We start from the raw sequence: 12,774 nt of genomic DNA on the forward strand, positions 1-12,774 counted from the left end.
TTGCTAATTTGTGTGATGTAGACAGCCTGATTATTTTTTTTTCAGACTGTAACAAGACTTAATGGAATGAGCTGGAGACTGTTGAGAGTGCTTGACTTGGTAGGGCTGTGATTATTCTGTTTTATTAGTTTTCATCAGCCTTGTCAATTTTTCATGTGCTCCAGAAATGGAAAGGCAGTCAATTTGAGAAAAGAGAAAAGGTTACTCAGTCATCACTTATGAGTGTTTACCTCTGTGAGTATCTCATGCCTTTTACCGAGTGTTTTAATGCTATTGTGTGTGAGACAACCAATGTGACTGTTAGGGGTCAAGATTCCACTTCACATGTTCAGTTCCAGAAAGGTCTGTTGTGTCGCCCTTTCTCATTCCCAGACCTTAGGCTGCTCTCTGTGATTACATGGCTCTGAAGGTATGACTTATCTGTAAATTTTCTGAGGCATTGCATTCATAGAGAGCAAGAACTGAAAAATAACCTTCCTTGAGCTGTCACAGTGCGTGGCCAAGAAATGCCTTTCAAGGAATTCAGCTCACAAAGCAGTTTTCCATAGGTTTTATTAAAAGTTCATAGTACGATATATTAGTTTTCCCTTGTATAAAATGAATATACTTGACTGTTTACTCTTTAGAGAAGAGATAAATTTTACACACTTCAAACTTAAGACATGGCTAGTCTTTCAAAATCAAGACCATAATCACGATGCATAACAAATTTCTTTTAGGTGAGTGTTTATACTGGTATGAAAATTTTAAAGGAACAGAAGGAGATGCTCAGACAATAGAGTCAACAACTAGTAAATTATATGTTTGCACATTTCAAACATAAATTAGAACAGAAAACTTAAAGAATACTGGGATGACTCTCTTTCAGAAATAAACATTAATTAAACTGTACATATAGAGCAGAAGCCTCTTGTGCATAGATTGGTGTGAATTGTAAGGAGACTGAAACACCAGAGAAGCTCTAGACCTTGCTATGGAGCATTCCTAGGAACATGGGAACCACTGGATTTCCCGCTATGTGCTAGTAGGTTACTCATGTATCCTGTCCAAGGAAAGATGTGCAGAGGGTGTTGGATATAAGCAGGTGCTTACAGACAACAACAGATCCAGAATTATTTTTGGAGAGAGGAAAAAGGTGCTTTCTGTCAGCTGCTTCTGGGTTTTTTTTTTGTCTTTCATATGATCCCCAAAAGTGGAGGTGCTGTGGGCCTTTCAAGCGTATTTTCAGTGTGCTGTGAGACTTTCTGTTGACATCAGCTGAATGTCGGTCAGACCTAGAGAAAATACTTATGCTGTCTCCTTTTGTTGCTGCTTTGGACTGAGACTTAATCCTTGTTACTTTCTCAGGCAGTAAAAAGATCCTGCATTGAGTAGTAACTGACTTAATTTTGTGTTACTTCAGAAGGTTTAATGCAACAGTAGGAAAAGCTACAGCTCTCTTGGAAAGACTAGAAATGATATTTTGCTAAACCAACTCTTCCATGTAATTTGATGGGTTAGTAGTCTCTCTTTTACTGTAAAGGTCTGGACTTCAGTAAATAGGAAGAGAAATTTTATGAAATCTTGCTTATCTTAAAGGTGGTTGTGAATTTTGAATCAGTCTCTGTATTCTTCTGAAAATGAACCACATGTATATGTTTTTTAATCTAGAAATGTTTAACAATTGAAAAATAATTATGTTTTTTTTAAATGCAGTTTAAATTGATTGTGGAAAATCCAGAAAAACCTGTTGCACCTGGACTTGAAGTTACAGCTTTTGTGGAATATTGTCCTGAGAGTGAAGAAGATCTTCAAGATAGACTATTTCTTTTAATAGAAGATGACATAGTTGATATCCCTCTGCTTGGGTATGATGGTCAAAATTTCATATGCTGCTGTTACTGTTTAAAGTTTAATCTTGTGGAAAGTTTGCTGATACATGTCACATAAGGCTATGTAATTAATCTGTCGATTGCACTGAAAACAAATAGTTTCCTTACAAAAGTAAGATTATTTTTTTTTCTTTGTTTCTCAGAGCAGCACACAGGTAAGAAGTTAATTGGGGTGATATCCCTGTAAGATCCTAGAGAGAGTTTGGGGGTTTGTTTTTGCTTTATTCTGACTTGGTTGTGATAACATCGATAATTTATAATTCTATATCAGCATTAGGCAAGTGAACATCTACTCTTAATGTTTTCCCTCCTTATTGAAGCACTTACATATAAGATTTTATGGCAATTGCCCGTATTTGCAAAACTGGATTATAGTGAAACATATGTTGCGTAATTCTAAAAGTGTGGTGTGTGTTTTAGAATAAGGTCACACATTCAAGGATCACTTCATCAATGCATGTGTGATTGTGTGTGCCTATCATCTATGTGTGTGTACATGGATATATGTCTTATATTTTGTATAAAACATATTGTTTCGAAAAAGTAAGCTTGATTTGATTATGTAAATATTTGATCACCGTAGAAAATACTTATTCTCAAGGTTTGGGAACGTGTTTCAAACAAGCCAGTTGCAGTTGGTTGTTCTGGTGTGGTTTTTTTTCTTTGTTTTGTGGGTTTTTTTTGTTTGTTTGTTTGTTTTAATGATTAACAGAAACTCTGCATCCAAACTCTTTTAAGAAAACATTTGGAATTAGGCATTTCTGGGGTAAATTCCATCTTCATATAAAACACAAACCACCAAACCAAACCAACCAACCAAACCCGACCCTGTATTAAAAAACAAAACCCGAAAGCTTTAACTTGACTATCTCCCTTCTTGCACAGGTCCACATCTATTACTGAATCTTATTGCAGTTAGAATTTATGCTTATTCCTGTCTACTTGAGAAGTTATATGTTTGGATCTTGAGAAGAGAGATACTTCTGTTTAATTTTTCTAACAAAGCTTCTTGGAAGAATGTCTGAATACTTGGAATATGAAGTTTTTACAGTCTTTGAAGTGTACTCTAATCTTAATAGCTGTGTCCTGTTTTGTTGGGTTTTTTTTGTTTTGTTTTTGTTTTAATTGTTTTGTTGGGGTTTTTGCCACATCCTGCTGGTCTAGACCATCTTTTTCAAGAATCTGCTAATTTATTTTTTTGCATTACAGTAAATTATTGAAGACAATTAAAACCAGTGTATTAATGTTCCCAAGAGCAACTTTTTTTCTTTCTTTCTCCCTTCCTTTCCCTCCTCCTTCCCCCCTCCCTTATGCAATAGGTTATATAGGCAGAGTCTACCTAGCTCAGCCAAGGAAATTTATCTTCCTTCTCCATTTAGTCTTCTGTACTGCATGTGATGCAGATTATGAGATGCAGTTGTTCCTGCATGTTGCTATTTGTGGTTAAGAGGAGATGTGCTGATGTAAAATTCCAATTGATTTCAAACTCAGTTTTATGTGAGATCAGAAGTGTGTTTATTAGAAATTGGAGCCTTTAAAAGAGAAGTTCCTTGAAGCGAGTATGATCTTTTCATTATGGCTAAGCAGTACCCAATACAGTGATGTCATCATGCTGGTTGAGGCTCTTAAATAAATAATAGAAATAACTTGTGTCATTATCCACTTCTGTCATTATAAGTTTTGCCGAAGCCACATAAGGTATCTATAAAACAAGAAGACTAAATTGAGACTGGCATGCATGTTTTCTCTCTGCTTTTAGTTCAAGCAGCTGATAATGATATACGGTAAATGTTAACTTTGGTCTTATTTCGTGATGCAACTAACTCAGGATAGATTTATTTAAAGTTCTTTGTACTATAATAAAATATTTGAAATTAAATAGAAATGTATACATTCCATTCCTACTAATTGTTTAAAGCGATATTGTTTTAAAGTTACAGTAGTTAGTCACTAAAGTAAACGACTTGATAGATAGCTAGATCTCTTTTACATGTTTCCTGTGTATGCTATACTGCTGAAGTGAGTTGCATAAACATTGGTAGGAGAACTAGGAGAAATATCTTCCACTGAAGTGCTTAATCAAATTTCTTTAAAAATGAAAAGGTATTTTCAAGTTTTGCAAAAACATAACCATGTCTTTTCTCTGCAGATTAATTACGTGCTGTTATCTGGAAATTGACTCAGAGATTAATTTTGGTGCAGTGATTGCAAACAGTAAAATAATTAGTAAAGAGATTAGTATTGCTAACCGTGGATCATCTTCAGGTAAATATTTAGTATGCATTAAATTATACAAATATTTTATTTTCTTGGAAAATGTAATTTTATGCAAGTTAACACTTCAGTGGCCAAGTAGAAATTAAGTGAAGTTCTGGGTTATGCAGATTATGAGTATTGTAGCTAAAGGTGTTATAAATGGCCGATTGCTTCTGTAGGCAGTACTATGTTTCTATTTAGGGAAGAAGAATGAATTTAGAACTTTGCCAAATTTTAGGAATTCAACTTCTGTGAGGGACCCTTCCAAGGAGTATAAGAAACATGGAGAATGGAGCGTAAGAATGCTTATATGATCCAAGAAACGTATTTGACTGCCTTTTCCACTGGACAAAGCTGCAGACACCTTTTTCCAGAAGTAGGGTGGCAACTACGCTGAGTTTCAAACAACAAATTTAAGGCAGTTAACTTTTTTATTCCTCACTTCTACAGCTGTTTATTATATCACGAGTTACCTTTGTTTGCATTAGGCCAAGGTTATATGAACATTTGCTTCATAGATTTCCACAAGAAATATTGCACCAAGAGAAAATACATGATTGTAGAAACACAGCAATGGGAATTTTTTTTTCGCCAACTCAACTTAAAGACGTAGTATGTCGTTTATATAATCAGCTCTTACTCATATATACTAATTTCTTACTTTGAGGAATTATGGTTACATAAAGAAAATGAGATAACCTACATTACATATGCATCTGCAACTAATTTGTGTGATGTGAAACTTCTCATCTTGTATAGGAACTGTTTCTAGTTATAAACGCTGTTGCATGATATATGCAGGCGGCATGATGGAGTTTTGCAGGATTGAACACAGGCAAAATAAGAATGAAAGCAGTGGTTAGTGAAGGATGTATTGAGGGCAGACAAAGAGCTACTGAATCCATGTTTCTGTAGGCTCTGTAAATTGTAATACGACAGGTTGCACTAACAGGCAGCCCATGAATTGTATTAGCAGGAAGTGCTGGATGCTGGCTTGTGACTCAAGGATTGCATTTCACGTGGCAACCCATGCACAAAAGGAGTCCTTTATTCGTTCTTCTGATCTCATATCAGAGATTATCTATTGTCTGAGGTTAAACAGTGCATTTTTCCTATAGCATTTGAAGCAATTTCTTGCTATCCATGATATAATGACAGATAATTAGTTCTACTGGATTTAATAATTTTTTCACATTTAAAAAAATATTTTTATAACCTAGAAATATTTGCTGTTTTCTTCTGCAATAAATTGTATTGTGTACATACCAAATCATAAAAACCATTGTTACCGGCAATATGTTGTTAACTTTCTGGCTACGGTAGCTGCCTAGAGCTGTGTATAAAATAGCCCATAACTGCAAAACGTTACTTACGGCTGCTTTATGATGTAGCCACTTTTGCTTGGAATGTGAGTACCTTTTCTGTTACAAGCACAAGTTGCAAAGTGGCATTGGACATGTGGGTGTAATATTTAAAGAAACCCTGGAAATAATGATCTACTGTGTGTTAGAAATGGTTTTGAAAAAGATTAACTCCATGTTTCCTGTTTCCATAGGAAAACGTACTGCTTGTGAATATCTGCGTTATGTGTTTTGTAATTCCAAATGTGTAATAGAAGAATATGTCTACAACTTTGTTGTGTAACATTGTTTATTATTCTGTTTCTTTTAGGTACATTTAAAATATCATATGATGGGGTTGTCCTGCTCAACATAGAACCTACCAGTGGAGTGGTAGAGCCAAAATCTGTAAAGGCGGTTAAAGTGGATATCTGCACAGATGTACCTGGAATCATCAAAGAAGTAATAAAGTGAGTGTATGACTGAAGAAATCCAGCTGTATAAATTACATTTTTGTCTGTTACTAATTCTAGTCTTTATTATTGTTTATCCAAAAAAGTTAAACTCCTAGGTGCCAGTTGCTGTCTTCTGCATTTATTTTTATTAAATTAATTTGAGGATTATATTCTCTCCGCAGAATAGTGGTGCATAAATTGTGTACCTGGCTGTGTTATTAAAGATCTGTCGTAAGTCATAATGATATGGGATGTTTGCACATCTCTCAGTATACAACTAACCAAGACTTTTTTATCTTTCACCTTTCTACACATCCTGTGTTCCTTACTTTTTTTAGCTTCTGTAACTTTGGTATTTTTCTTTTGGCTCTATGTGTTTCAGGAGTTTCAGAAACATGATGATATCCTTTGATGTATCTTATTTTTAACGGAGGGAATGTATTTGCAACCACTAATTCTCTTAAGAATAGACTATTTTTGAATGCCTAGATGGTGAATAGATGGTGAATGCCTAGATGGTGAATACAGACTTTTTAGGAAGTGCTAGAATTTGGAAGTGGATATCAACCTGGAAAGTCCCTTTCAATCCTGTTTTCTTACAGTAGTGAATAGGATGTGGTGGTTGGTGTTGTATGGTTTGTTTGTGTTTGTTGTGTTTTTTTTTTTTTTTTTTTTCTTTGGGAGGGGGGAGTGTTTCCACTTTTGTTTTTAAATTATTAAGATATATGACTTAAAGTTCAGTTCTTCCTGTTCTTTCTTTTTGTAACCTGTTGGAAAATGAAATGAAATGAAAGGCGAAAAAGTCTATTAGAGTGACAGGGAAGACAATATCTGTATTTTACCTTTCAGTTAAATCCTCCTTCATGTTATATATTCTTTGGTTACTGAGTTTCAACCTTTTGGTTGCAAGGTGTCACGCTTTCTGCCTTTTCTTGCTGTCCAGGCTACCACCACTGTTTTCTTCACCCCATCTTGGTTAAATGGCTACTGTCTCCTGCAGTCTAGTAGACAGTTTATCTATTAAACTGAAAGAACATAACTACACAGAGCTCAGATTTCATTCTTCACCCATTTCCTGCCTTAAATTCTACATAATTCTGTCAGTGAATTTGGCATTTCTTAGTAGTCTTTGCTGTATCCTTTAGACAAAATAAAGTCATATTTGTGCAAGGCTTGGCAAGGAAACTTATAAATCTATGTGTATACAGGTGTGCATATAAGTACTTAAACAGGGTAATACTGAGAGTCTTACAATGGGTATTTGACAGGAATTTGACTTGGAGAAATTGTGCAGTTTTGATGAAAACACCCTGGTTATTTCTATTTGCCTTGTCCTCTAAGAATTTTGCTTCTAAGCGCAAGCAGAATTCTTTTCAGAGGAATCTACTGTTTATGTTATTTTGAGATTTCTTTTCTGTCTTGGAGAATCCCGTAATCATGCTTCAGAAGTTGAAAGACCATATTTAGAGAGTTTGAGATCTTCTCCCAGATCCCTTGTGTAGTTCTTTTTTTTTTTTTTAAAATGTTTTTAAAATTTTAAAATTTTTTTTCAGCTCAGAAGCTATTCAAAAGAACAGTTGATTCTATTAGAACAATAAGTTATATTGCTACATTTGATTTGTTTTGTGCTACAAGAACAAATATGCTTTGTTCCAGCAGAATTCTAATAGCAGAGGTTTGAACTTTGGTGTTTTGTGGTATCGTCAAGATCAAGCATTCAGGCGGGAACAGCAGCAGTTCTCTTATGCTTATTTGGATGAACTTCTAGCTCCAGTTGCCTAAGAGAGAATTACTGAGTGTATGCCAAAATTAGTATCTAGATACAAAGATTCTCAGAAATAAGAGTATCATCTGTGGCCATCTCTGATTCTTTTGAGATGTCATTCCTATTGTTTCAAATATTAAAAAAGCGGAAAACTTCAAAGAGCTACCTGAAACTCCACAATGTAATTTGTGATTCTTCCTGATTGGTAATATTCCTGTTAGGTATCACATTGTGAATTACACTCTCTCCCCACGCCCTTAGTTTATCTATGGAAAGCCAGTGATTTAAATGCTCTGATTTTGTTCACTTTTGCGTAGGTTCTAATATAAACTAAACTGATTATTTCTAATGCTTTGCTATTTTACCTCTTGGTGACAGAGTGGAGTTGGAAGGTCATGGCTGCACTGAAGTATGGATCAAAGCTGATGTGGTTGAACAAGTTCTTAAAGTTCTAGACGTGTCTTGTAGAAAGATATTGGAATGCATTAACTTTGGACCAGTTTACTTTGATTCTTCAAAGACTGAACAAATATTTCTATACAATGAAAGTCCTGAGCGTATGGACTGGGTAGCAGTACTGGAAGACAATGCCATTGGAGGAGAGATGGTAAGATACTGTTCTGGTTTTTATTTTAGTTGAAAACTTGTTTTCATTTCTGCTTCTGCATTTTTTGTTTCTCAACATTCATCTTCTAGTAGTGTTTTCTATGTTATACTATTTCCTGATCAAGAGGCTTTCTGAAACTTCTGTCCAACCAACAAATTTTTTACTATAATTTAACCTCGGAATTAAGTTTTTTCCAGATATTTCTGTTTCACTGTGTGACATCTTAACCTTAACAATGTTAAGTCCATTCCCTAGGCATGGGTTGTCTTTGTTGTTTTGGTTTGTGGTTTTTTTAGCAGTTTTACTTGAAATCCTACTGGATTTTGTATAATTTAGTAAGAGTTATCAAAATATATTTTGGTATTCTAAGATGTTATGCATGTGTGGTTTCATTTGTTTATCTCAGACAGTGAAATCGTTTGAGTGAGTGTCATCTTTAAAAAAGGGAATTCAAAACATTGATGTGAAACTGATATTTAAAAATTGGTCAATTAGCCATGTGATATGTAACTATGTCAGTGCAATTACTTAGGTTCTATCTTCCTACTTGTGAAAGATATGAAAATGTGTGTGTGTGGGGGGGGTAAAAAAACCCCAAGCACAAAAGGGAAAGCATAACAGGCTGAACTATTCCACATTTTGATTATTTTTTAGGGGACAGATCTTCAGAGGAGTGCAGATGCTGTTTTACAAGAGTTAAGCCTCAAAAATAGAACAAGAGATGTAGATGTTTCCACCTTGATCTTGTGCATTCCCAATCAAGGAACCTTGCTGCCTTACGAGAAATCTTTGGTTACATTGTGCTTTAGTCCAAAGTGAGTAAGTGGTCCAAATTAGACACACACAGACAAGTTGATGTGTCTAAACTATTCTGTAAAGAGCTGTGTTAGAGAAAATAATTTTAAGTTAATGTGTCTGCAAATTTTTTTCTGAATGACTTCTTATGTATTTGTGTGTCTTAAAAGAAATTGCTTGGCATGATTCTACAAATAAGAAAGCAAAGTCTGAAGCAATTATCTGGGAGATGTTTTATAATACATTAAGGATGTATTTGAACCAAGACTTGGTTAAGCTTGTTTTTGCGAGAACGAGAATTATATTAGATTTTGCCAAGGGAATTAATTGCAGCTCCCATTAAATAAGTTGAATCTCTAAAGATTGTTGATAGAGTTCTACAGTGTCAAATGAAATGCCTTTTTAATGACTGCAAATTTATTTCATAAAGATATACTATATGTGCAGCATTATGAAAGAATATATATGTTTTGTCACCAAGAGACTAAAATATTTTGGAGAGCTTTCACTCCATTAAAAAAAAAAGTAAGCATAAAGGAACATTTCTTCATCAGATAAGGAAAAGAAAAAGAAAATATGCTCTTACCATTTTCTTTCCATTTATTAGTATAATAAGCATACAGATATTGTTGAGCTTAATTTTGTTACTGTTCCATTTTCTGAAAGGAAGTATAAAGATCATTTGTTCAAGCTGTAATCAACAGCAAAGAAGCCAGACTGCATGATGGAAAAAAAAGCGTTGATTTTTTTTTTTTTCCTGTGGGTTGGGGTTTGGTTTCTTTCACCACCTTGTAATTAGAGATTGTGACTCTTACAGAAAATTTGAAAGGGACTCTGGAGTGAATTACTCATCACCAAAACGAGATTATGTACTGTTTCTGAGATTTGAAGCTGTTGGGAATAGAGATGGCTATCTGCAGACCCTCAACAATGCTGCCACAGCAATCACAAGTATGTTATCAGAAATGTATAGCCACCATCAGAAATGTATATATGGATGATAAAACTGTATATGTTGATATTTTAAAATTTTTTTTTTAAAAAAAGTCTTAATCTTCTTTGCATTTTTATGGAAAACTTGTGTTTATTTTATTCATATCAATATAAATAAATTATTGTAACTTACCTCTTTAGTGCTTTAGCACCAAAACTTCTTCAAACAATGAGTAGAAAGGAGTAGGGAATCATGCGTCTAATGAATACACCTGCTGGTAGTGAACACCTAGAACTTAATTATAAATGTAAATAATTGGAGGACATAAAAAAACCCAACCCCAAACCAAAAACAAGCCCACAGCCATTTGCAAGTCACCAGCACTTTGATAATACCAGTTTTGTGCGTTTTCAAGTGAATATTTGATCACCCTCAACTTCCTTAATGAGAGAATACGTTATCTAACAGCCATTATAAGTAAGCTCTTCTGTGTTTACAGAAAATGGCACTATAAATCATACTGTATTATGGTATTATTTTGCTTGTGCAACCATACAAATACAGTATGACTTTTCTATTTCTTTTCTAGTATGACTTCTATTTCTTATTTTCTAAGCTAATCGGTGTGTGAGGTTTTTTGTTTATTTGGTTTTTGTGTTTGTCTAATGCAGGGAATCATCCTCATCACGCGGAGTTAGCTTTGACAGGTTCTGGACTTCCTGTCATGTTAATGTTTAATCCAGGACCAGTTATTAAGTTTATGGACTGTTTCTTGGGTGAACAAACACAAATTCTATGCACACTCAAAAATGAATCTGAGTGCCTTCCAGTAACATTCAGCTTCCGCAAGACTGCTCACTTTAATATTTCTCCTGAAAAAGAAAGAATTAAGAAAAAATCTGCAAAGGTAACTACCTCTTTCTCTTAGATTATGTAGATGTGCAGATTACTTTACAGTGGTCAGGGGTGGAATTTCTTGAAAGTAAACCAGAACAATTTCATTTCAGTAGCCGTGATGTTTAATATCAGCCAAATATATATATATATTTTTTTTTTTTTGTCTCCTGGTGTAGAGTCTTTTAATGCTTTTTCCTGTACTCTGGGAAGCTACAAGTCTTATTTTAAATTTGATAAAAATAATTGTAGCACTAAAGAAACTTTATCCAAGCTTTTCCTGGCTTTAAATTTTTTATATTTTACTGAATTGACAAGATTGATTTATACTGAAACCTTTGTGGGATCCTTTTAATTTCTTTCAGTAAATCACAAATACTCGAGTAAGATAACACTTCTTTTAATGGAAGAAATTTTGCCAAATTTAAGTCAAATATGGAGACACTTATAATTTCACAAACCTGTAACTCAGGGCACAAGAGAGAACAATTTGTTCCAGAAATGAACAAGTGAGACGTAGTGATGTTCTAATGTGTAACAGTTATATATTTCCTTGTATTGTTAATTTATGTGTGGCAGTTGGCATATTCTAAAGCCCCAGTTTTGAGTACCTATCTTAGAAGTAAGTGTGGAGAGAAATGACTCAATTAAACAGAGAATGACACAAAATTTTTCTCTTTGCTTTTCTGCCTTATATGTCTCATAACAACTTTTCTTTTCCAGGATGTGATATTTTCTTTTTCTCCACGTCAAATAGGAACATTCAAAGTGAAACAAGTTGTTGACATCATTGGTACAGGACTAGAGGAAAATAATTTACGAGTTTTAAAGAAGAAATCCTTTCACCAAATATATTTGAGCTTTATTGGTGTGTGCAAATCTAAACGAAAAAACATTCAATTCAAAATTAATCCTGGTAAGGTGCTGGAAAGATAAGTGTCAAGTGATAAAATGTTTTAGAAGTATATATTTAACATTTTAAAAGAGAATATTTAAATATTTTTAGTTTGTTTTTGAAAAATAATATCTCTCTGGGAGTTGAGGAAATGCTCAGTAGTATGACATATTACCCATAAGAGTATAAAACAATGGCTAAAATAATGGTAACCCCTGTCCTCCCCATATTTTAACAAAAATTGAACTATTAAAGCATAAATTTTTATCATATGATTATTTAACTTTTATAAATCAGAAAATGAAGGCTTAAGTTTTTGGCAGCAATGCTATTACACAGTGTTAATATATTTCAGTTGTAAGCAAAGAGAGGGGTGAAGCACAGAAAGAAGTGAGGAAAGTTAACAAGGTTTTCTTTATCGATTGAAAGTTACTACTGCTGGATGAATTTGCCAGTTGACACAGGACAGGTAGCAAGCTGTATTTATTGCCTCTTCCCATCCTATGAAGCTTACGTCAGCACAAAGAATCTTTCAGGATATCCGATAATTAGTCTCTAATTTGTTCCTCATTTTCCTAACGTATCCCATGAACAGTCACTTTACAGTAGATTCAACAAAGCCTGTCATTGGATTTTAAAACCAGTCACGGGAAACGTAGCTTTTTCTAGCATCAAACGTGCCATAGCATCTGCAGGTAGTAGGAGTGCAACAAGGCTGTCCTGTGCAGTCGTGCATCTGGTTTCTGTGTGTAGATACAGGGGGTGGATTGAACACCTCGAATACTTCTTACCTTCAAGTGGGCAGCAGTCAGTTATACTTAGTAGTGAAAAACAGGACGGTAATACCAATTTTTTTCAAAGGAAGCATTGTAGGAAAGTAAAAAGAGGAAGTCACTGAAGAGTCAGGATAAAATGCTGCTCTTTCTACAAGTATCAGAATGGCTGATAAACCACTAGACATT

At 34.3% G+C, this 12,774-nt stretch overlaps 1 protein-coding gene across 1 annotated transcript in view; it reads left to right on the plus strand.

Moving 5' to 3' along the window:
- Nucleotides 1-397: 397 nt before the first annotated feature.
- Nucleotides 398-12,774, plus strand: part of LOC104158865 (chromosome unknown open reading frame, human CXorf22) — a gene marked incomplete at its 3' end in the record, with an annotated part of 24,748 nt that continues 12,371 nt past the window's right edge. The window contains exons 1-10 of the mRNA XM_009696623.1: nucleotides 398-409; nucleotides 1,696-1,847; nucleotides 4,021-4,136; nucleotides 4,887-4,985; nucleotides 5,799-5,937; nucleotides 8,066-8,294; nucleotides 8,949-9,109; nucleotides 9,907-10,040; nucleotides 10,695-10,930; nucleotides 11,641-11,833. Of these exons, the coding sequence (XP_009694925.1) occupies nucleotides 398-409; nucleotides 1,696-1,847; nucleotides 4,021-4,136; nucleotides 4,887-4,985; nucleotides 5,799-5,937; nucleotides 8,066-8,294; nucleotides 8,949-9,109; nucleotides 9,907-10,040; nucleotides 10,695-10,930; nucleotides 11,641-11,833 (1,471 nt within the window). The remainder of the gene's footprint in view (nucleotides 410-1,695; nucleotides 1,848-4,020; nucleotides 4,137-4,886; nucleotides 4,986-5,798; nucleotides 5,938-8,065; nucleotides 8,295-8,948; nucleotides 9,110-9,906; nucleotides 10,041-10,694; nucleotides 10,931-11,640; nucleotides 11,834-12,774) is intronic.

Source organism: Cariama cristata, unplaced genomic scaffold (assembly GCF_000690535.1).
Source record: "Cariama cristata isolate BGI_N322 unplaced genomic scaffold, ASM69053v1 scaffold29913, whole genome shotgun sequence".
Taxonomy (NCBI): Eukaryota; Metazoa; Chordata; class Aves; order Cariamiformes; family Cariamidae; genus Cariama; species Cariama cristata.